This window comes from Strix uralensis, chromosome 6 (genome assembly GCF_047716275.1).
Source record: "Strix uralensis isolate ZFMK-TIS-50842 chromosome 6, bStrUra1, whole genome shotgun sequence".
NCBI lineage: Eukaryota > Metazoa > Chordata > Aves > Strigiformes > Strigidae > Strix > Strix uralensis.
This window is the reverse complement of record NC_133977.1, coordinates 38,079,299-38,104,263: the sequence shown is the minus strand read 5'-3', so window position 1 is coordinate 38,104,263 and position 24,965 is coordinate 38,079,299. Positions and strand designations below refer to the sequence as shown.

Sequence of the window (24,965 nt, the reverse complement as noted above, 5' to 3'; positions counted from 1 at the left end):
ATGATAATCTGATGGAACTTGATCGTAGGCTCATCTGCAGCATTTTCTTTCCAGTTCTCTGAATGGCTGTGATGTCTTGATAGGTATGCCTATAATTCATCATATCACCAAAAAAAGCACTTACTCATTTTCTGTCTGTCTGAATGTCATTAGTCTGACTGGTGATGTCAGTGATGCTTCAAAATCCTCATTTTTCTAGGGCTCTACAACAGTTTAGTGGATTTCCAGAACAATAAGAACAATAAGGTCCTTTTTTTTTCTTCCCCCCTTTTTAAGTTTTTGGGAGGGAGTGTTCCTTTTTTATTATTATTTGGTTTGTTTTAGGGTTTTTCTTGTCCAGTTACAGACAGTTTTGTCAACAGTACTGACAGTGCCATTTTTTTTTTTCTCAAGACATGGCAAATTCCCAATAAATTATTTCTGCAGTGCTCTCTAGGCCTCTCTTCTTTCCCTTTTTCTCTGGATCTCGTTGATTTTAAGGCAACATTGCCTGTCGAACCAGCACGGACCCGGCTGACTCGGCAGTAAGTCGTCCAGCGGGAGGGGCGCAGCGAATCCTCCTTCCCCCACCCATCTCCGCTCCGCGCCGTGCAGCACCACGGCCAGGGGCTCCCCGCCCCCTCACCCCCACCCCACCCCCCCGGGTAAGCACCATGGAGAGGGGCTCGGGGCCGGGGACTTCCCACGGCCTTGGGAAACTTCCAGTAGGAACCCCCCGCTCCCGGCCCAGTGGAAGGATTTTTGCACTTTAGTCTAACGTAGGCCTCTGGAAGATGGAGTGTTAGAAGATGTTTGTATAGTTGCGCTAGAACAAAAGCCCAAGCTCTTTCAACTTGGGCTATAGATAGATACAGTGCGGTTAGAGCTAGATTCTCTTCGCTGAAGAGAATGTCACTTCAGCTGGGAGAGTGTACATCAAGCTTTGTAGCTAAAATTTCATAAATGGAATTCTTTAGGAATACAGAGGTGCTCTTCTTTCACTGTGGCATATAATTTCATCTGAATCAATCTATTTATTTTACCTCCTCACCTGTACTCCGTGACAATAGAAAGGAACTGTTTTGCAGGATCGTGCTTTATTATGTTGATTACTTTAATCACTTGCATTGTCCCTAGGTCTATCTTAGTTTGTAACCACTCAGTGTGAAGAAACAGGTTACTCAGTCCTTCAGATCCTTCAAGTGAATGACCATTTAGCTCAGCACATTTCTTTTCGTGAATATAATGGTTCATCCCACCAAAGCCCATCTGACTTCTTCCAAGTCACTTCAGAAATATGTCAGTATCAAAAAATCTGAGTGCAATGTATTCAGAATTTTGCTGTCAAACCTGGTGGTACAATATCTACTGTTAATGCAGGAAGCATAGTTTGGCTGATATTCTTTCCTCATATGATCGTTAAGGTAATCGTGCTCCTCATGCAGGCCATCAATCCAAAATAGTTAGGTAATGCTTTGATGTAAAGGTTTGTTCCTTTCCTCATGTTTAGTTAGTGCACTGCTACTGAGCTTTTGAACAGTTTGTTTGTTTAAAGTCTATTGAAGTTATAAGAAATCAAAAGCTAGTATTTCTTTTCTGTCCCCTTGGACAAAAATGAATGAAGGATCCACGGTTTTAGTCTGAAACACAGTATGAGAATTTTCATTTATTAATTCTGTGGTTTAAGATTGTATTTTTGTGAGGGGAATAAAGCTTCTTACTCTTCTTTTTTGTTTGTTTCTTTTTTTCTTTCCCCCAAACTGGGCATATTTTGCCCTTTTTTCCTGATTTGATTTTAGGATTAAAAATTTTAGAGGACTGTTAGTTCTGTCATCAGAAGTTTAAATAACCTTTTTTTCCTGTAACTTTTCTGAAGAATGTTTACTAGAAAAGTTGTATTTCAATGTCTATAGGTAGGCTCTCTTTAAATGGCCAACAACTTTCATCCATGAATAGGGAACTTCCTCAAATAGCTATTTTGTAGCATTGAGGGAGTGATACATGCTCACCTCTTCATGCTGGAATAGTTAGAACATTTTCTTGGTACTGAGGTGGTGGGCTCTTCCTCCATCATCTGCATTATTTTATGCTTTCTAGGGAGAATTCTTAAGACCTGAGAAAAGTTGTGGATACTGAATATTTCAAGACACAGTGTTTACCATTGTTCCATGAAGTTTTATTATGTAATGGATTGCAGACCTGTCTTTTAAGTAAGACATCTTTTTTTGGTTTTGTTTCCCTTAGGTTCAACATGGCTAGTACATTCCAGGAAGCACCTACACTTGAAGCTTCTTATTCAGAAAATGTTGATGCTAAGCTGTCCTTTCTACCTGAAAGACTGAGAAAGAAACTGCTTCCTTTTCAGGAGAAAGGCATCATATTTGCACTTCAGAGAAGTGGCAGGTAAAATTCTTATTGTATAATATGTTAAAAATAATTATTTTAGGTAAACATAAATGCATTTTTACAAAGGCTATGCAACACTATCAGCTCTTAGGTAAGTTATATTACAGAAACCTTTTGTAAACTATAAGATAATGTGGTTTAAAATGAGGGTTTGTTTTGTTTTTTCCCCAGAGGATGAAGAAATGTTTAATACTGCATTATGCAAGAAAAGATTGTAGTATCAAAGATCTCCTTATGTAAGAGGAGGTTGATATCAGTAGGACCATCCTTTTTGTCATGTTAATAGAGAATTCTTAAAATAAGTTAATTCACATTTGTTTCTTTAGTTCTTAATGGCGTGGTAGAGCTGTTAAGAGAATGACTAACAGATCTTGATGCATCTGTGTGGCATTCTATTTTAAACTTGGTACAATTCTGGCATGTAATCAGGGTGTTCTGGAGCTCACTGAGCTGCAACAGCAGAGCAGAAGAAGCCTTGCAGAGTGCTCAGTTAGCAAGTGCAGCAACTGATAGAGTAGGCATTCAACAATTAAGTAGCTGATATATCAGAAAAATAGTTTATGCAGCAGAGACTGGAAATATTTTGCTGAGTAGGAGCCCATTACTGAGTTACAGGGGCAAAGAAGAGGGAAGGGGAATGCTATCTCCACATTTATAAATTTTAGAAAATGTAGTCAGTTGCAACCTAAAGCCATGAAGCTACTGCATGTTCATTTGGAAATTAATGATATTTTAGAGCTCTGACAGAAATGAAATTATTTTAGCTTAGGTTTTAAAGAAGGATGTAGTTAGTTTCTGATCATTTCATCATGTTGCTCAGAACAAGAAGCTTAGGGTCTAAGGGGGTTGCTTGCTAAGGTTTGTGATATTTTGCAGGAGAAAAGAAATGTGCATCTCTCTCTAAAGGTGAAAAATTGGAAAGGAAGTGTTTGTCATCAGTTCTTGTAATTATATGGAACTTTTGATCAATTAAGATTTCCTCTGAGGTTTTTCACTTTAATTCTATTAATTTGGTGAAAAACTTTCAGCAATTATAACATTGGTGTGTTCAGGGAACAAAGCAAGGCATCTACTTTATGCTGCCAAACTAGGTAGCAGAGTAGAAAGATGAGCCCAGCCATTAATTTGCAAGCCTGAGATTTAAAAAGCTTTGTGCTGTATTGACATTAACTTCTCTGTGACCACTGGTCACCTCAGGCACTTTCCTGCTGCTCAGTGTGACTGTGAGAAGGAATGCATACAGTTTTATTGGATCACTAAGACTTTGATAGAATAGACAACAAAGTCTACGTTAGACTTGAATTTAATGAATCCAAAGCCCTTGGCTACCGTATCTCAGTTGATCTGACTCTAGTAACAAGGTTTGTATAGTAATCAGCTGAGGTGCATTTGTATATACAAATAGGGAAATAACAGAAGACATTAAATGTGTATAGTTTCTTTCATGTTAATTAGTATGGGCTAGTGGATGTATTCGAAAGTAGTATCATCTTCTGCAGCCTATTATATAATATAGAGGTTCCTCAGAAAGCAGATTAACTGTAGGACTAGATAAATTTTAATCATATATTTCTTTTTGTTTGAGAAGTAACAATTGCCTGCAATAAGTACCTAAAAGGGTTTGGAATACCTAGGCTAATGACTCTCTGACAAGGAGGGGATTATATTATTTTCATTAGGGCTACGGGCTTCATGTTGTTTTCTTTTCTTGAAACCTTTCACTAACAAAAGACCGTTGAGTTAGATGGCACTGATGGTTTTACTGTGGCACACGTATGAAAGTATTTTCATCATGACTGCAAGAAATCTCATTCCTTGGCATAGAAAATTCTGTATGTTAGCTGGGTCAAATTGAGGAATTGTGTGCACACTCTCAGCCAGCCTCTATATAAAGTAAAATGTATTAAGTCAAACTTTCCTGAGGACTATTTTTTTTAAATCTGTCCCTTGCTCAGGCAGATCTCATTTTCTTTCTGTCCCAAAACAGAGAACAAGAGCCTCTGCTGCTTGTAGCTGAATTTTCTTATTAGTTTGTCAGCCCTTGGCTCACCCAAGTCTTTCCCTTTTGTGTACTCTGTAATGATTTAATCCTTCTTTCAGTATTCCCAGTGGTATATTTTAGCAGGGTCTGGTACTTTTCCATAGAAGTCTTTTCTAGTTTTAAAAATATATAAACATAGGACTTGAAGTAAGCAGTATGTGCATCTCAGCTCTTCTTTCTTTTCTCCCTCAGGCTGTGCACTCCCTTTGCAGTCATCACTTAATCCATGCTTTGCTGTAGTGGCAGGAAACTGGTCTAAGAGAAAGTGCTCTATTGTTGGCTGAAGAGATTCATGCACCCAGCATGAAAAGGGACTTATTAGAACAAACTTATGTTTCTTCCATGGAAGGGACTGGGAGTAAGCTATTAATTCCCTTGTCTTTTCGCAGAGCATAAAATAAATACGCTGTTGTGATTTGTGCTTTTGATTCATTAATAAATGAATCAACGGCTTTTTCAGTAGATGCTCCAAAGGCATCGTTTAGGCTAACAGAGACTGCCTAACACTTTTCTAGGAAATAATAATTCTAGAGCCAACAAGACAGTCTGTAGTTCAACATATGCTAAGATACCTTTTAGCTTACAGACATGCCTTAAAGGTAAATAACTGCATGGTTGCTTATTCCTCACTATAGATTGATCTTCACAAGTGCACTTGGGAATAGGTACCTAGGGATGAAAACAATGTTTGGTCTTAATTTATAACCTCAAACATTAATGTGCAGAAAAGATGGGTGTACACAAATTCTGTCCTTGAAAACTATTTTATTTTTATGCTTTTCTTTCAGGAAAAGTGTAAGTTACTTCTAAAAACAGCATTAATATGTATTTATTTATATGTGCTTTAAACTGTTTCTTAAATAGAAAGCAACAAACTTGTCCCTTCCAGGAACATAAACTCTTAGCAATGGGTTTAGAAAATATTTAGGGTTGTTAGGGTCAGTTGTGTGTACACTGTTGGGAGGTGGAGGTGAGCAATTCTCTCTGTTTGCTCTTTGCTGGTTATTAGTTGCAGTTTGGCCTGATGTGGACAAATCCCTGTTTCCTAAGAGCTCAGGGTAACCTTATTGCAAGTGAAGAGGCATAAACTGAAAACCTTAAAGTAAGGATGTCATCTTGCTTGTTGGGTTTAGTTGTTCTGAGCAACAGGGTGTAATTTTCAGGCCTATTTAATTCTTCCATGTAAAATCTATGAAGAATGCAGGAGGAGGCTGACTTGAGAATGAAGGGCTAAACAATACTGAGAAGTCATCAGCCAATGATCAGGTGTTAATGAAGAGGACGGGGCACTGTCAAAGCACAGTACCCTAGAAAAAGTGATATAAGTTTGGGCAAAATATCCAAGATGCAGAGATATATGGGCAAATGGCTTGATTGTACTATAAGGATTGTATTCAATCTCTTTTGAGCCCACATCTCTCTCTGGATATTAATGGCTTTTACTGTTGCTGTTCACAAACATAGTACTTGGAAAGTCACTATCTCTTCCTTCCATGTATTGTTTTATACCCTCTCTTTATAGAAATGTGCGATGTCTGTCTTGTATTTCAATTTTTTCACCTGAATATACTGTAAAAGTTAGAGGCATGCTATTGTTTGAAAGTTAGATTGCTTGCTACTGGGTAACATGTATAAACCGTATCACTAAATGCTTTATCAAGTTTTATAATAACAACTGTCAGCATGTGATTTGCAAACATTGGTATTTAGCATTGCTTGTCTTGTTGATGGTATCTGAAAAAGATGCCTTCAGACACACGGATATCTTTTTTCCTAGAAATGTTGGCAGAACAATTTGTTTAAGCTGTCTTGCATCTTGTGGATGCGAAAGAGGACTTGGACATATTTACCACGCATTCAATGATCTTTTCCATTATAATTGTATGCTCAAACCATTTTACTGGGGTAATCTAGTTTCATGCTATGTTTTCTCACTTTCTTACATAAGGTTCAAGAGTATTAACATTGTAACTTCTGTTTTCTAGGAAAAAAAAAATTATATAAATTTAACTAAAGATTGAAATTCTTACTGGTACATTTACCAGGATCTGTATTTCATTCCAGTGTTGATTTATAGATAATTTTTGCTTTTAATGGTACCTTCATAAATTTTAGAGGTAACACATTAACTGATATTTATATGTTCTGGAGCATGTGATTTTTAGTTTCCCATACATGTTGTTTATTGAGTATAGACACAGTAAAAAAGAGGTACATGACAATGGATGGCAGTAACATAAATGATGACAGTAACAATGCAGAGTTCATATGTGGCATTAAGAGCTATCAGTTTGAATGAAAGGGTTATTTGTTTTGTTGGGCAGTCATTTTCTAGAGTAAGAAAAAGTTGTATAGCATTTAATGTTTTGGATAGCAGGCTGCAGAAAATCGTTATGATAGCAAGCTCATTCGAGAATGGAGTGCGAGTGTCCCCCTGTTATTATAACAAGTCAGTTACCTGCTTTTCAAAACAGTACATTTTTTTTCACACACTGTGTCTCTGATCTCTAGCAAGCTACACAGGAGAAACACATAGTTTATTCTCTGTTAATTAAACCAGATTTTTAGTTCAATGAATTTATGAGTCTTCATAGAAATTAATTCCCCCCTCCCACCCTCAAAGCAGACCAGAAAAACAGAGGCTCAAATCAAAATTTTCTCAAAGCTTATGAACACAGCTAAAAGGTTCTAGCTCCAGTTCCTCACTGGATAGGTAGAGTGTATACAGTCTGCTAAGGTTTTAGTAGTTGAATCATAGAAATGATAGCTCTTGAGCAGAAGCAAATAGAAATGCTTAGAATTCTTAGGCACACTATAGCCCTTTGTAGGGCCAGGAATTTCTGGTATAAGTCATTTAAATTCTCAGGCAAATTTCTATACAAATTTCTTTAACTTTCTAGCATGGTAGTAGGAAGGGGTGATGAGAATGCACAGAAACTGAGTGTAGATATCCGTGCATCACAGCAGACTACCTTTTTTTTCCTCTTGAAATGGAAAATGTCTAAAAATCTCAGAAGTCCTTATTCTGATTCTGCTTTGTTGTATCTCATGCAGCCTGTCTGAACATAATAAAACCACCCTATAGTCTGCATGTCCAGTGCATTGGGCAGGGGTAGGGGAGGGGTGGAAATGTGTCTTTTAATAGAATTTTTTAGAGCTTGAGGAAGAGATTAAGCTTTCTTTGTCTAGACTCTGAACTAGATAGTCTAAATCAGGTGAATTCTTCTGTATTAGCCGTTGAGTAGTATGAAAGGTATCATTTCCATTTGAGTATCTAAGGGAGTTATATTTCTAGCTTTTGGAAGCTGATGTAATAAGAGAAAATACGTTCTGTCTGCATTTGCTTCCATGCACATTTTAGTTTGTGCTAGAACAGTAGATCCTTTTCTCTTACACTTTTGTTTGACTATTTTTCCCTTTCACTCTTATTTTTGTCATTTTTACAGAGTTTGGTTCTGGTTTTTGTTGTCTATTAATCTTTCTTTCTCCTGTATAATGCCACTGTTGCTTTCTGTCTTGTATTGCCTTTTTAAGTTAATAAAGCTTTTGTTTTACTTTGCTTTTATCTTTACTACTTTTGATCCACAGTTACAGATGGATTTGCTTTTTCAGTGTATTTCTTCAGTTTGTTATCTTTGATAGTAGCTATGAATAAGAAAATTTCAGAGAAGAAAATAGATTTTCTTCCATTTTCATTTTGAAACACTAAGCCTAGATCTGTTACTGTCTATGTCTAATTTTTCTGTCATTTGTTTGAAAGGTCATAGGTTGCTGCAAGTCTATATTGTGATTAAATGCAAGACCAAATGCTTTTTACCATTGTCTAAAGTCATCTCTTTTTTTTTTTTTTTTTTTTTTTCAGAATCAGCTACGTGGTTTAAAGGAACACTTACCAAAAATATTTTACAGGCTACTGTTGTGTTGTCCCCCAGTATTATGTCTCAGTGTTTCCCTTCTGGGAAATGCGGCATCATTATTTTCAGTTGAATTTTCCTTTATTGTTTTCATCTTTGTTGTAAGTCTTCACAACACCACAGTCTATTAGTTTACTTAATGTCTTAGCTTAACTTAAGCAAGTAGCAACCAACTTCATTTATGCAGTGAAAACGTTAACCGTTAATTTCTAAAGAAAAATGTAACAGAAATGGTCAACATGGAGAGTTCATCTTTTATGGAGCTATAGCTATTTGATAATTATCAGTTTATTGTCAGTATTTATACTGATAACTTTTATTTATACTGATAATATTATAAGGTTATGTACTGAGTATTTATACTGATAACTATCAGCATTTACAGAGAACATTTATAAGAATTTTTCTTAAAGTGTTACTCGTATTGGGCTATTTTTTTCTGAATAAGTTGCTGGAAATCTTAGTGAGCATTCTGACTATTTCTTTGTAAGCACATAACAATGACTATCTATCATTCTTATATGCTGCAGGTAAGGATATAAAACTGGTGTAAGTACCAAACAGAATGTCCTTTAATGACTTCAAATTTTGTAGCATCACTGTTGTTGTGAGACCGGAATTAATTTGAATTCTTGTTATGAAACTTGTGACCGATTTGATCTTATGACAGAGAGTTAAGAGTTTAACATGAAAATAAAAAACAGACAAGATGAAATTAATCATAATCTCTTTTGGAAGATCTACTTATTCTCTCTGGTTTTGTCCCACTGACTTTGATAGATTTCAAATTAATTAAATTTGCATGTTAGAAAATGAAATTCCTTTCACATTTGTTTTTTTTAGCCTTGTCTAGGAATATTTCTGTGAATGTTTCATTTTCATTTGAATTTGTACTTGGTGACTTGCAGCATCAAGTGCTATCAACAAGTGTCTCCATTATTTGTAGATCTTCAGATCAGAGAGAACTGGGAATAAAAATAATTGTGATCTTTTGATGTGACTTCTGTCACTAGTCTCAGTAGATCATGGTTAGGTAGTCTGAAAGATCTTTGAAACAAGGCATAAGTCTCTTGCTAGAGTAAGAAAGAAATCTTTTATTCCAACATATTCAGCAACTCATTTTAGATACATGAAATTATTATAATTTTGTGATAAATCTTGAGTCCATAAGCCCTGCATAATAATAGATGAGCAGTTGTTTCCAGTCTTGGAATACACAGCTGAGAAATAATCCTTGGGGGAAAAGAATGGAATGGCTATTTAATGAATATGTAGAGGATCAAACAGTTAAGTTAATACATTTCAGCAATTAAATATGAAGTAGCTCTGTGAGTACTGTGTTTTTAAAGAAAGGTTTCTTTTTTTAAAGATGTTGGTTTGTAATGTTTCAGAGTACATTTCACATCTGAGAAGTGCCAAAGCGGAGTGGGGGGAGAGAAAGAGATGATTACATGAAGATGCTAGCTCACAGACTGAGGTTCAGATGCAGGAAGTATGAATGAGAGATTGAGCCAAATTCTGCAGAGCTTTCATGGCCAGGGAGGCTTGTTTGGAAGTGATGCTGGAGGAACTGGGAAGCAATTCAAATGGAACAAAAAATGCATTGTCAGTAAGTGAATGTAGAATGTCATTCAGGAGAGGAGTTGTGTGGGGTTAAAAAAAGATTTAAGAACAGAAAAAAGCAATGGTAGTAATCTGAGAAATTACCTGGGCTTAAATGTAGACTTTTAGCAGCAGGAATAGAGAAGGAAATACAGATTTTTAGAACTGCAGGGCACAATTTGTTAGAATGGAAGAGAAGAACCAAGTGAGATAAAGACTACCAGTGAAGGTAATAGATTGTCAATAGTGATGGAGAGAGGGCAAATGAGTTCGGTGTTAGCTGTGTGCAATGAAAGTTTGCAGCAGGAGAATCCACAATGAAAAATCGGTGTGTTTAACTATAAGCATCAGGGAGACGGCAGAATGAAAGTGATCAGTTTTGAGTATGTGAGACAAGCCGCTTTAATGCGAGTGAGAAAAGGTCTTAAACAAGTATGAGTCAAGTTCTGACTGACTTAATGGAAGTTGGAAGGAGAGGAAGAACATAGACAGAAGAGAAAACTACCCCAGAGGTAGCTGGGTAAATCGTTTAAATCCACATGCTTGATAATGTCTTTGTATTGTGTTGAAGGGGGGACAAATTAGAGTGGAGGAGATAAATCAACATAGAAAAGATAAGCAGAATTTATTAGTTCAGGATATATATATCAGAAAAGAAGTGGGATATTCTATCAACAATTGAATGGCTGGTTGTTTTGAAGTATTGGTATGGAGAAGGAACCAAGTATAGGAGAAAACTAAACACTGGTTTTGAGAGCTTGGGGTGCTGGAGGGAGAAGACAATGAATCTAGGAACTATTAAAAATGGAGAGACTAGTGATAAGACATTTTTCTAGGTAATTCTTTTCCCTATTGCCTGATTCAGCTAACTTTAAAGGAAGAAGACACGAAGAGAGTAGTTCTGCAGCTCTTGCAGTGCAGGTCACTGCAGGGGGAGGTTCCCATAAAGCCAAGTTAATGGGAAAAGTAACTATACCTAAATTTCATTGCAAGCCATTAGACTACATACTAAGGAAGAGCTACTGTTGATCACAGGTATTTCAGTCATGCCAATTAATACTGAGGTTCAGGTTTGTAGCCTAGATTGTGAGTAGCTGAACTCAGTTGATGTTGTTCCAACTGTTCCAATTAACTGAAGTAAATTTTTCTTGCATTGAGTCAGCTGGTGAATCAATTTGTCTCTGAAGCCAGTGACTGAATAGGTAAAGAATTTTCACTATCACTATTAGGTGTCATCTTGACTAGAATTTTTTTCAGTTAACAGTTCAATTAATATATTCTAAAAACTACTGAAGTGTCTGAGCTTAACCTTCAACTTGACCACTTTGACAAAGATGTGTGGAATAACACATACCAAAGCTAAAATAATAGAATATGTTGGCAAATGTGCTCTCATAGCTTTCAAATCTTAATAAAGGATTGTGTTTTCCAGTTACATGTTGAGGAGTTTTGGAGCAAAGCATAAACAGCACAACCATTCTCCGCACTCCTTTAGAGAATCATTAACACTGAAGATGTGGCAATTTAGTGCATCTTACATTAGGTTAAGGGTTGTTTTTTTATTATTTAGGTTTTTTTAAAATACCTAGTATAGTTCAAGAGCAACGGTATAATCTAGCTTAAATCTTCTGGGGCTCTATTTTTGGTGAAACAACCTTGATTATTTTTGCAGGGAAGTCAGCTCTCTTTGTTCTAGTTTTAGGACTGCGTGCTGTGATTACTGACACACAAATGTAATGGTTGCTTGCGCAGTTTTATATAAAAACGTACTAAGTTCAGATTCCTTAAATAACCCTTGGTTGAGATGTTAGTGCTAAAGTGTTGGCTGGTGAGTAGGAGGTAAATTATATGTTGTAGCGTTATATAAAACTGACTCACATGAGTAGGTGAGAATCCCAAGAATATCAGGACACCCACACTAGTGAAAGAAAGATGCGAGCTTCCTCTGTACAACATGTTCCAAAGACTGCATTAACAAAAACAGCTTTAATTTGTTTGAGTAGTAACAAAATTTTTCAGTGTTTTAAGAAATGAAGTGCTACTGCTTTGACTGTTTGTCTTGGAAAATGCATTTAGAAGTGAAGGAGTTTGTTCTGAGAAAGCTACCTGCAGTTCTAACTATTTTTTTCTGGATAAAGAGCAGTTGAAAATTAATCAAGAAGTTAAATTATCCCCCCAAGCAAGCAATAGGTGTATTGGATTGCTATACCCCTTTAGCTTTTAATCCTCCATGTAAGGAAGCAGAACTGTCTAGTTTAGAGAGGATATTATTGCAAAATATTTCTGTAGTTACAAGAAACCTCTAGCACTGACTGTATGACTTAGTAGGATGCTTGGTTATACAGACCTTAGATATATGCTAGTGAGTTGTTAATCAGTATTCTTGCAGGAGCAAAATTCAAAATGAGATTCTTTGTCTTTGCAAAGATCTATAAGAACCTTTAACTGTATTGTTTGCTTGGTTAATATTGCTAACATTTCAAAAGGGATGACCTGAATGTAACTCAGACACACAGAAATAGAAATTATTTTCATTTAAACATTTTTTTCCTTCCCTGAAACTCATTTTATAAAACTGTTTTAGTATTAACCTCTTTCTGATGCAGACTATTTTCGTGTGGCTATGAGACATATGCCACATGAGCTTAGCCTCAGTTTCCTTCTGCTTCTCCAATCAACTAATCTGCATAAAATTTTGAAGATCTGCTTCTCCTTCTGCTTTGCAAAGTTGGTTCCAATCTTCCTGACATCAACATAACCAGGAGCTCTTTCTGTGCTCTTTGAGGTTTGAAAAATTATGCTTTCTGTCCTTCCAGAGGCAGAACTTTCCTGAGCAGAGCTTTCCACAGGGCTAGGTTTTGGGTTTATTTCTTAGTTCCTTAGCCTATTTTTTTCTAACTTCTGGTTTCTCTCCAAGGTTTGCTGTAGTAAGAATCTGTAGGTGCACCTTTGCTTGGTGCTTGATACCTTTACAAGGCTGTTCTGATAGTGTGTGCTGACTTGTGAATATCTCGTTCTGGGGTTCTGACTCATCCAGCTTTGTATGGTCCCTTAAATGATGTGATTCTTTACATGTAGAAGAAAGCTTCAAACACAGTGATGGGTTTTGTGTATAACCTCAGGTGCTTGCATTTCTTCTCCTTTGTTTAGGGATCAACGGTAACATTTTGGACCTATGGGCACCTGAGGTGAACCAACACAGTACACTTCTTGCTCTCTTCTCTGCCTGAATATTCACTTACCAGGATACATTCTCAGACAAAGCTTCCTGTTTTGCTCTTTGTGTTTGCATTTTAATGGAAAATGTAGTTTTGTTTTAGAACTAATACATCTCGAAATGAAAGGGTTGTTAAATCCTAGTGGAGAGCAGACTATGTGGTTCCCTTCTATTTATGAAAGATACTCCTGTGTCCAAAGCCCATTGCTAACCCTGCAACTGTAAAAGAGTTATGAATAGTAGGAAGATTGTAGCTGCATGTGCAATGCATCCCAATGAGATTCTGATACTTACTGTTAGGAAAAAAATAGCAGATTTCCTTGATAAACGGACAAAGATTCAAATCTAGTCACAGGATTCACTATGAAGAAGGGAAACATTTAAAATTGAAATGGGAAAGAATCTGAAAGAATTTGCCATTGACTGTGGTGCTTTTTGCACGGTTGGACTCTGCTGCTGAGAGTAAGTGTAACTGAGACATCTGAAATGATTTTTTTTCCCCGCTTTTCTGAAACTTTTGACCATGTGGGCTGAGCTTATAACAGGATATGAAACTGCATATCATAGCTCTGATTTATATTCTTGCATAGAGCTATTATTAAGGTGTCATATGAACAGATGGGATATGAATGATGAAGCTCAGATTGGGTAACTACCAGTTGAGAGGAAATGACTAATTGAACTTCAGAGAACAAGAAGTCTGTCTTCTTGCAGTCAAAATACGTGAAACAAAAATACGTATTTGTCCCTTCAGTGTAGCTGAAGATCTGTTTCTTGTGCTTTGACAGCATGGAACCTTTATGTTCATGTTGGCAGGTTGTCTGACTGCAATAATATAGAACATACTGAAGTTTGTTTTAAATAGAGGCTGCATATTTTTAAGATTATGTAAAGCAAAATGTAAAGTATTGCTTTTTAACATCTTAATGCAACTATTAGATATCTTATAAGTTCTGTGTGATCTTGGCTATAATGATGGGGAAGTTCTTTACATTTCAAATCTGACTGTTGTGATTATAAACTGGAAACATCTGATTTCCCTCTAAGTAATGTAAGCTATTCTTCATTGCTGTAGAGTCTCATATTTTGTAACTACATTAAGCAGGCATCTTTAAGGTTCTTATTCTAAAACTGTGAAAGCTACAGAAGATGAATGCTCTAAAATGCATCAAGTCATAAAATAATTTTAATACCCTCAATTTCCACTTACTAGTTTTATGAACTTCTACTCGTATCATAAACTCATCTTGTGTGTCATGTCAAATTATCAAGTGTGTCAATAATGCTGATTTATGCCAATTAATTAACAATTTTAAAACTGTAGCCCTTCAGGAATTTGAGTACAAAGTGTGGATCAAAGCAGTGATTCATGTTGCTAATTGTATCATAACAGAGGACGTAACACATTCGGATACTCTAACTGGAGCTTTAAAAACAATTTTGTGCACCTGATTAATATCGATTTGTGATGTGTCTATAGTCAAATGTTTAAATGACTAAAAACATATGGGTTGCAAGTATAGGAAGAAAATCTAAATTACTTATGACAGCTATTTCATCATTGGGTGGGAGAAGAGAATCAATACTTAACTGAATAGCAAAATATCACTATAGATACGTAACTTTTAAGCATATGGGTGCTTCTGTGGAATCTCTATTTGTATTGGTACTGCAGAAACAAGGAAGATAAAACTGTTGATCACTTTACTGTGATTATCTTTTAAGAGCGGTTATGTCATGGATAAAATCATGGCAGTTACATTGTACTTCCATTCATTTACCAGCATCAAAATCATGAGTTTCTAATAAATATTTAAAAAACAGCAACTTTGTTGCTGCTACATGAAAAAGTTTCACTTCGGACATGTTAAGTGGAAGTTAATAGACCTGAAAACAGAAGATAGTCTATAGCAGCAAAGATTCTATGAACAGTCTGAAAATGAGTGCAAAAAGAAAAACAGAACAACTTCTTATTCTTAAGCAGATACTCAAGTCATCAAAGTTTAAGTGGCTACAGTTCACTCTAATGAAAAAATCTCATTTTATGGAGAAACATCTGTTCCTGTGGTTGACATTTTTAAGGCTTTTTATTTTAATTGCTGTTCAGCTTCTAATTGTCAGAGCAATTTGTAAATCACTCTGAATTTCTTCATTTTAACTTGTTACCTTGGAAAAAAAAAGAACGAGAGTCCAAATAGTTCACATATGCCAAAGAACAGTGCAGTAGGATCTTATGTATTCTCACTTTGATTTCTGTGTGTCTGAACTGGCATAATTAACATTTAATTATTTATGCAATTCTACTAAAATATAAGTTGATACACTGAGAAATACTGTATTTATCAGCACAAGTTGTCAAGGAACATTTGTATTCCTGTCTTCTTTACCACATTTCCTTACTACCAGATGCTACTTGGATGCAATATACTCTCAGTTATTGCTGTATTTATACATTTTCTCTGATATCCTTATATTAAATATACTATATTGTTGAAGAAGGTTTTTGGTTTGTTCTTGAGATGCCTCTGCTCTGTAGCTAATTGCTATAGTCTTACTCATTTTCTGCATTTAAACCCTGCAACACTAGGTTGTTGTGTATTCCAATTGATTTCAGGCTTCAAACTGTTTTTAAAAAACATGATTAATGTACTGAAAGCAGCTGGCCTATGAAAGAATCTGCAAAAAGAAAGACTTGTTTTGTAAACTTCAGTTCAAGCAATTAACAATGAGTATTAAATTAAAAAAAAAAATCAGTCTTTGAGCAAAAACTGACATTATTTTAAAATTAGGATTGTGTATTAGTTGTCTGCAAATAAATGTCTTTGCCCAGCTGCAATCACAGGCATTAAAGCCCCACAATCATGAGTCGCAACTAAAAATAATTATCTTGCTGTCTTTTTTCCTTTGTAAATCTGTGCAGACTTGGGAGTTTGGTTTTTTAATGTTTTCTTCCTTTGTTTCAATCACTCCATCCCAAACAAGCTCGGGGGGGCAGTGTAGTTATACATCTGTTGCAAGTAGATAGTTTGTTACTTATTAAAAAAAATAAGTTACATAAGATATATTTTGAATTCTTTTTTATGTTAGTTGAAAGAAACTAATGATCTTGGTAGACATTGAAATTTACACTGGCTGATGGAGTGAACAAACAGCAGTATACCATGTTTCTCAGAATATCAAACATGTCTGAAAAGTGCCAGTGTACATTTTCTGCTGAGATTTCTATTTTGACCACAGAAATGTCCATTTTGGCCCCATGGCAAGATGCGTGTTTTTAGCCATAATAACAGTTCTAAGTTGATGGTGCTGCTACAAGTATTAATCATTAGTATAAAGTGGCTGAGTTTTGGGCAGAAAATAAGAGTTATGTTGTGCTTTTGTGTAGCTACACTAACTTCAGAGTACCTACCAGTTCTGTATTACTTTATATTTTGATACCAAAAATATTTTAGAATTTTTATATCTTGGCGTGTTAAATTTTATTATAGACATAAAGACCTGGAAGATCTCTTCCATTTTTTCATTGAAGGAACATTGCATTTGAGTTACATGGTGCAGTATGTGCATATCTAGTTATGTGGCATAGAAGTTTCAGTTTCCCTTGAAGATGCAGTGGCTGGGAACAGACTGTGAAGAAGAATTCATCCTGAGCAATTCAAGACTCGTTTGTGTCCATGACTGAAAGCTACTGGGGATAATAAGTGAAAAGCACAAGGCAGAAGGATACTTGAGTCAGGGGGAAAACAAGCAGAGTGGCCTGTGAAGTTTATTGCCTTCCAGAGGGTGAAATATTTCATCATTTCTGAGAGTTGGCACTTTCTTCTGTCAGTAAACATTTATAAATCCTCAAGCAAAGTGATGGACTGCATAAAGCTGTCAGTCTATTGCTGTCACGTAGTTCAACCAACCACACTCACTGCTGTATTTCTCAGTCAGTGGTTTGACTAAGCCCATGTGCTTTGTGTGGCACTGTGATACTGACTGGTGGAAGTTACTCTTCTAGTTTGTTTTTTATGACAATTTAGAAAATCATACAGTGCTTGGAAAACTTACCAGATTACCTAGTAGTTAAAGAATTCATGTAATTGTGAGTTATTTAACTGCAGCCCAAGCAGGTATTGTTATCGAACTCTGACGATTCTTGTGAAGTTGCAGAAATTCACACTTCGTGCCTGTTTCAGATCTTGCCTTGGTATTCCCAGCATTGATTCTGGCCAGAAGATACTTAGTAAATCTGTATTTTCATGCAGTCCAGGGTTGCTGTAGGAGAAAAGAGAACTTTAAGTCATCGTCTGGCTGTAAGACTTAAAGGGAGTAGGTTGTCTCCTTGCCTCTTTGTTATCTTAACAGTTTTTGCTTGGACTTGTGCCTTCCTCTGAATTTGTTAGTGTGAATTTAATATGTGTATTTTAACTACTAATGGTAGAACAAGCTCTTGTAATTCTTTAGATAATGCTTTTGAATTGAATAGGCTGTTGGTTAGGTTTTAGGGGTTTTTGATTGTTTTGGGGGTTTTTTTTCCAGCTTGGAAAAGTTTGTAAAGTAGTAGAAGTAAAAGTTTGTGAAATAGCTGAGGGTACACATTTGGAAAGGTGCAGCATGATCCATTTAATGGCTTAACTAAATGTCCATCAAATAATTTCCTTTATCCGTGATCCAGTCTCAAAGATTTGATGAAGAGGGTTGCATGGGCTAAAAACATTTAAGTTTCCTAGACCCTACTTGAGTTAAGAAAGTACCTACTAAATAACTGAAATAAACTAAATAACTTAAAATACATATAAGAAATGAATATCAAAGATGGCATTTAATGTTCAGAAAATGTAAATATGCTGAACAGAATTTACTGGTTTTGACTGGGGACTTGGACCCGTCATTGTCTTTACATGGAGTAACATTAACTAAGTGACTTCAAAATGGGAAAAAAAAATCAAGTTTATTTTCTAATACTTTAGAAGGTGGGGAAGAGGGAGTGTCTGTTTCTATTTCAAAACAAAGTATGACAGCTCTGGTAACCAGCCTTTTAAAATAATTCTGACATATAAATAATCCTTAATCATGAAGCAGCAAAACCATCACTGTTTCTGAAAGACAAAAAGAAATCGAAGATGCACTTCTTGCCTTGAAAATGTCTCTTAAGATTACAATTAATATAACACTAGACCAAAGCAGCAATTCAATTTTACAGTGCAAGTTCTTCAATAATGCTAACATTGAATATATGTTTTTAGAATAATAGGCGTACTTACTTTCAAATTGATAGCAAATTTACTTTTTGTCATTGATATCTGTAGGAATGAAGTCTACCTTTTTTCCCTTTCATTGATTCAGTAAATCCATAACTTAAATTTATAGTAAACAGTTTGTCAGTATTGGTTTATCTGTTATATTTACTATTAATTTCTGCTTTTTTCTCCCCTCTCTTCTTGTTTCTTATTTAGGTGTATGATTGCTGATGAGGTAAGTGATGTCCCTGTTCCTCTAACACCATTTTCTTGTGTTAATGTACTTCATGTATATGTGACTTTTTTTTTGTTTGAGAGATGTGGGCAGAAAGGTTGGTAATGAAAGAAGCCTAATTCCTGTGATATTTGTCAGATAGTCTGAAAAGATCTAAGTGGGGAAGAAATGAAGCCTGACATAAGCTTAAAAGAATCTTTGAGGAAAGCTAGGTTACTTCTGATTGTATTTAGGTAGGTTAAATCTCCTGTATTGTTAAGTCTTAAAAATATTGACAGTTGATTTTTTTTTTAGCACTTTATAATTGCATAGCAATTATAATGGCCCAAAGAGGTGGATTTTGAACAGATATGCCTTCCAAAGATGAATTTTCTTAAATGCACTGATCAAGTATTAGTAGTGAAATTCATTACTTTCATACATTTGAAAATTTATATTCTATTCTATAGGGGAATTTGAGTCCAGCATTTCTTCCCACAGATAAAACACTTTTGTAATAGAGTATAATGTTCTTGATGTGTTGTAAGTATAAAACCTTAGTGTCCATGAGGTAATGTTTGGGGATCGATATAGTCTCCCAATTCTAATTTGTGTTTTCTTGAAACACTGGGAGGGAGAGGGAGAGAGAGATGGATTACTGGGATTAAAGCATCTCCTCATACTATGGAAATCTCATTACAGCAGAAGATAAACTATCGTGGCGTAGAATGTGAAATTTCTAGAAACTGTGGAGAATACAAAAGTATTCAGGGGAGGAGAAAAAAGAAGCTGAGGAAAAATCAAAATATCAGCAGTGGCTGTTTGTTTGTTTAAACAAAGTTTCTTATTTCCTTCCTTGAATGAGAAAATAAACTCTGTATAATTATGTTAGCAATAAAAAGTGCTGCAAGATATATTTATTCTGAAGTAAATAATGTATATTTCATAATGACAATAGGTCTGGCACTGGAATAACTATTGTGCAGTGGTGTGTACCTTGTGCCTGTTGACATATTTCTAAAATAGGAAGAAAATGTTGGTAAAAGAAAACATCAGTATTATGAACTTGTATACAAAAAGAAGTTATATATGAAAACTAGAGATCATATAACTACTGTACATATACCTGGACTATATAAGGATTAAAGTAAAATAATAATAGTATCTTTTTGAAAGGTATTCTAAAAATACATTGACGTTCTTTCTCAGAGTGGGAACAGGCAACGTTTTTCCCCCAAAATTTCAGGTTTTCCATGTCATCCATTTCCATGACTGAAAATATGTGTTTAAATCAAAAACCAAGACCATAATATTTCCTATGGGTTTTTTTGTCTCTCTCACTGATACAGTCTAGACCGGTGATTGGCTATATGGCATCTAGATTCAGTTACAGGTGCACAACTGCCAAGAGACCTGCCTTTTATTCCCTACTCATTTCAATTCAGTTGCCTGGATCATCACCAGTGTACAGAGACTGGGCAGTCTGAGTTAGGAAGACAACTGTGGCAACAAAATAAAAATTAATGTAAATTTTTTTTAACCTGGATTTGTCAGCTGGCTCAAGCACTACTGATGACACAAGGGGGGCTTGCAGGAAAATTTTAATGAAAACTTGGCAGTTTTTAATGAAAACTTAGCATCACAGTAGTTCTCTGATTATTTTTCTTTCTAGTAATAGTAGAAATATTCATTATGTTTTCTTCTATACCTGGGAAATCTCCTCTTGATACCATTACATCAGCCCATTTAAACTCAATACTGAGGATATAAGTAAGTTGTTCCTTTATGTCTGTACCATGAGTAGTTAGATAGCAGCAAATCAACTCAAATATCCACTGGACTCTGTGGAAAATGTGAACAGAATATTTTAAGGCCAGTCTCTCCTTTAGTGCCTAACAGGAAACTGGAATTATTTTTTGCCATGTGAACAAGTAGAGAAAATAGCTGCATTCTTTGATAAAATCTTTGGGGTTTTATTTTTTAAACAAAACCCTAAATTCTGGATCTTATATTCATCTGTTGCTATCTATATTCATAACTCATTAGATGTGAGTGTTCCTACCTTGACAGTCTGAAACATATTTTCTTGTTAAATATATATCAATGTATTATATCTTTACCCTTCTCCTTGTCTGTAAATCTGAATTCTCCACTAGGTGGACTTCCTCTTCTGTGTTACAGAATAAAGAGAAACTTAGCCATGGTGAATGAAAGCAGTAGTTTCTTTTTGTTGACTTACTGGGTCAAAAGCAGAGTTCTTCATATGGATCTTCCTTTGTTCTTCAGTTGCCTGTGCAACTTTGTCCTAAGTTGTCATTTTTATGTTAAGAAGACATCCCATACTTTCTTTCCTTTGCATAGTCTTTTTAAAATGTTTTTGGTAGCTTGACAAGTTAGAGTTTGATCTTTGTAGTCTACTAGGGCCCTGTACAGAAAATCTTCTGAAAGGAATGGAAATGCTTTTAGCTTTAATGAGCTAATGAGATATAACATATTTATTAATCCATTTAAAGAGAAGCATCTTCTTTCATAAAAGATGATCTGTGGTAACAAATTGACAATGAAATAGATGCTATGTAACTTGGTCTTTGGCTTTGTTCCCTTTATCTGGTTCTGCCTTTGAAAATATTTTTGGCTCTTCTGAATGGAATATGCTTTCCAAGCTGAAACTTCTATTTTAATTTGTTTCTTTTCTTTTCTTTTCCCAGATGGGACTAGGTAAAACAATTCAAGCAATTGCCATTTCCTATTACTATAAAAATGAATGGCCTCTCTTAATTGTTGTGCCTTCATCTCTGAGATACCCTTGGGTTGATGAGATGGAGAAGTGGATTCCAGAACTCTCTCCAGATGATATTAGCATCATTCAGAACAAAACTGATACTGGGTGAGTAAAGATCATTATTCTTCTATAGAAAGTCTTGTTCAAGGCCCCCTGCTCAAGCAGGGCCACCTAGAGCCTGTTGCCCAGGACTGTCCAGGTGGCTTTTTAGTATCTCCGAGGATGGAGACCCCACAACCTCTTTGGGCAACCTGTTCCAGTGCAGTAAAAAAAAAACAACTCTTTCCTGATGTTCAGAGGGAACCTCCTGTGTTTCGGTTTGTGCCCGTTGCCTCTGGTCCTGTCACTGGGCACGACAGAAAGGACCCTGGCTCCATCCTCTTTGCAGCCTCCCTTCAGGTATTTATATACATTAATAAGATCCCCCTGAGCCTTCTGCTTGCTAAACAGTCCCAGTCAGCCTTTCCTCATAGGATAGATGCTCCAGTGCCTTAATTATCTTCGTGGCCCCTCATTGTACCTTTTCCAGTACATCCATGTGCCCAAAGCTGGACACAGCACTCCAGGTGTGGCCTCACTGGTGCTGAATACAAGAGAAGGATCACCTCCCTCACCTGCTGGCAATACTTTGTCTAATGCAGCTGAGAATACCATTCACCTTCTTTGCTGCAAAGGCACCGTGCTGGCTCACGTTCAACTTAGTGTCCACCAGGACCTCCAGGTCCTTTTCTGCTAAACTTCCTTCCAGCTGGGTGGCCCCCAGCATATACTGGTGCATGGGGCTGTTCCTCCCTAGGTGCAGGACTGTGTGCATCTCCTTGTTGTACTTCTTGAGTTCCTGCCAGCCCATTTCTCCAGCCTGTCAAGGTCTCTCTGGACAGCAGCATGACCCTCTGGTGTATCAGCCACTCCTCCCAGTTTTGTAGTATTATATTATGGTAGTTACTCATCTCCTTTGAAAGTGAGAAGTCTGGTTTTTTGCAAAGTAGCAAGTGCTTGTCTGCTGAAAATTAGATTACTTCAGTGTGTCCCAAATTGAACGTATAGAGTTATTTCTCAACTCTGATGAATTAGCTTGTATTCATTAGCTTCTGTAAAACATTTTGAACGCATTTTTGGAAAACTGGTATAAATTACAAAATAAGGAAGTAATTACTATTAAAGTTCTATTTAGCACACTGAGAAAATTTATGTTAGAGTAAGTATTCTCTAAATAACTGAAAAGGTCATCATGTCCTAGGCTTTCTATCTTTAGACTTAATAGCATGAATTCATCAAAGAGAGTCTACAAGTCTTGTGTGTCATTAGAATAACTCTTCTATTACACTAAATTACAAGGGTATTTTTTAGTCTGCTTTACTGTAAATGACTTGGTTGATTTCATGGTAATGTCTAGATGTTGTTCTAAAACTTTTAGCTAAGGGAGACTGATCTTCATGTTGTCTGGGGAATATCAGAAAGTGGCTTGACCACCAAGATGTGCAGATGAGGCAGTAGCTTGGAACATTCCTTGTGGTAAACAGAGAAATTCAACTGAAAATGCATTTTTAAAGCTTAATCAAGGGATAGTTGCTACTGGTAGTCAAAATTTAAGTTTATCATAGGAATATGGGAACTAAAATAAGGATCCAATGAGCCTTGGGGTTTTTTTTAAGCTATTTAGCTAAAATGCACACAAACTTAATGCTATAGTGCTGAATGCAGAAAGGGGAAATGTGGAATAAGTAAATGTCAGACAGAATTCTGTTCATTTTATTTTCAAAAATATTTTAAAAGGAGTAGACCTTTACCATTATCACTTACTTTTATTCAACAACAAGGGAAGAGGAAAACTTGGGTTTCTGCTTGTTTAACTCCCAGGAAGTTTCCTAGCTACAAGTGAAGTAGCTGTTGACCTAATTAATATTTTAACATTAAAAAGTGTTTTATGCATTTGCAAGAAAATGCAAATGCAAAAATACAGCTGCCAAACTTGGTTTAGCATTTTGTTAAATTCTGCTTCCATATGTTCAGCTTTGATTTCTCTCAGTTCAAACTTAGCTTTTCTTCAAAACTTCAGCAATGAAATTTACTGCTTGAATGTTAACTTCTTAATTTAAACAGGTTAAAATATACTTAGGCATCAGTTTAGGTTCTTATAATTTCTAACTAAGTTTGAAATTGGATGTTTCTTGAATAAACTGGTTCCACTAAGTAATTTTATTTGTAATTTTTTTTATCCACCCTTCACAAAGGGGTAGGGGAAAGTCTTGTTTTCCCGGTTGTCCCATCTATATAGTAACAGCCAGAGTCCGTAGTGCATTGACCACAGTGCCAGTACTCTAACGGTTGCCTCTTCTTCCATATCCAGAAGCATGAATGTGCACATGCACACACTTTCATCCTCTTAAATACTCAAGGAAACTTCAACTTAGGTGTTTTTTTGATCTATTGCTACTGGAGAACAAATAAAAATCATGTCAGCAGAGCGGTAGTGTCTGACAGATGGGTAGACCAGTTACGACTCTCATTCTGGTGACTTGTTTGACAACTTTAAGAGTTCCTGTGCTGCTCAAAGGCTCCTGAAGGGCCACAGTGCACTCTAGTGATTTTAAAATCAATTCATGCCTTGGACTTGTATATGTCTTTAACTGTAAGAAGTTCTTTTTCAACTAAATACTAATTTTTGATCATGTGACTTGTTGATTCCCTGCTTTCAGTTTTTTGCTTTCTAGCAGAAGCTGGATAGACAGCTCTGATACGAATGGAGTTTTTTGCAGATGTTGAGGTTCAGCCTAGAATGTACTTTTACACTACCCAAGTACTCAGAGACAGTCTAGTTAGTCATCTGAGGCTGCTGGTACGGTGACTCTTTGTACTCAGAGCAGTAGATAGCTTGCATAGAGACATAATTACTTCAGGCGTTTGGGCGCTGTTTACATAGTGTGCTCATAATGATCTGACTTGTGTGTGTAACTTTTTATCCAGAAAGTGGATTTGTCCCATGCAATACTCCTGGAAAAGGAGCACAAGTTGAAGCAATGCAGCCAGATAGACGAACTTCCTTTGAAATGCAATATATGTCTTCTGAAAATGGTTATGAAATGTGTGTGATTTGTAAGTGTGAGATGCTGGAGTGTTTTAAACACTGAAAGCTGTTATTAGCTTGACAGCCCACTAACTAATCAATCCAAAAGGTGTCATACATACCTTCTTAAAAAAAAATAATTCATTTGGTGTAATTCCTTTGCTGTATTATTTTTCTTACAGTGAAAATTTACTAAGAAAACTTCTGGATTTTTTCTTTTAGGAGAATATCAACCAGCAAAGTAACGATTCTGGGGTATGGCCTGTTAACTTCTGATGCACAGACTTTAGTAGACACTTTGTACAGGCAGAACTTTAAGGTAGTTGTGGTTGATGAATCACACTATATGAAATCCAGAAATGCCACCCGCAGCAAGATTTTGTTGCCAATTGTGCAGAAAGCTCTTAGAGCTATTCTTCTTACTGGAACTCCTGCTTTAGGAAGACCTGAAGAGGTATTTGACATATTGTGTTTTGTTTTGGGTTTTTTAAGTAATAATCAGTAATAAATGAACAATT

The 24,965-nt window shown here is 36.0% G+C and overlaps 1 protein-coding gene across 8 annotated transcripts in view; it reads left to right on the top strand.

The window, feature by feature from the left end:
* The window catches only part of ZRANB3 (zinc finger RANBP2-type containing 3), a 52,846-nt gene that overhangs the window by 4,798 nt on the left and 23,083 nt on the right, over positions 1-24,965 (top strand). For 5 of the 8 annotated variants that reach the window (XM_074873737.1, XM_074873735.1, XM_074873731.1 and 2 more), the window contains exons 2-5: positions 2,224-2,382; positions 18,601-18,619; positions 21,307-21,485; positions 24,670-24,901. In XM_074873737.1, the coding sequence (XP_074729838.1) occupies positions 2,231-2,382; positions 18,601-18,619; positions 21,307-21,485; positions 24,670-24,901 (582 nt within the window). In that variant the 5' untranslated portion in view covers positions 2,224-2,230. Of the gene's footprint in view, positions 1-2,223; positions 2,383-13,577; positions 13,622-18,600; positions 18,620-21,306; positions 21,486-24,669; positions 24,902-24,965 lie in introns of those variants that run through there. The other 3 variants (XM_074873736.1, XM_074873739.1, XM_074873738.1) reach the window with 3 other exon arrangements.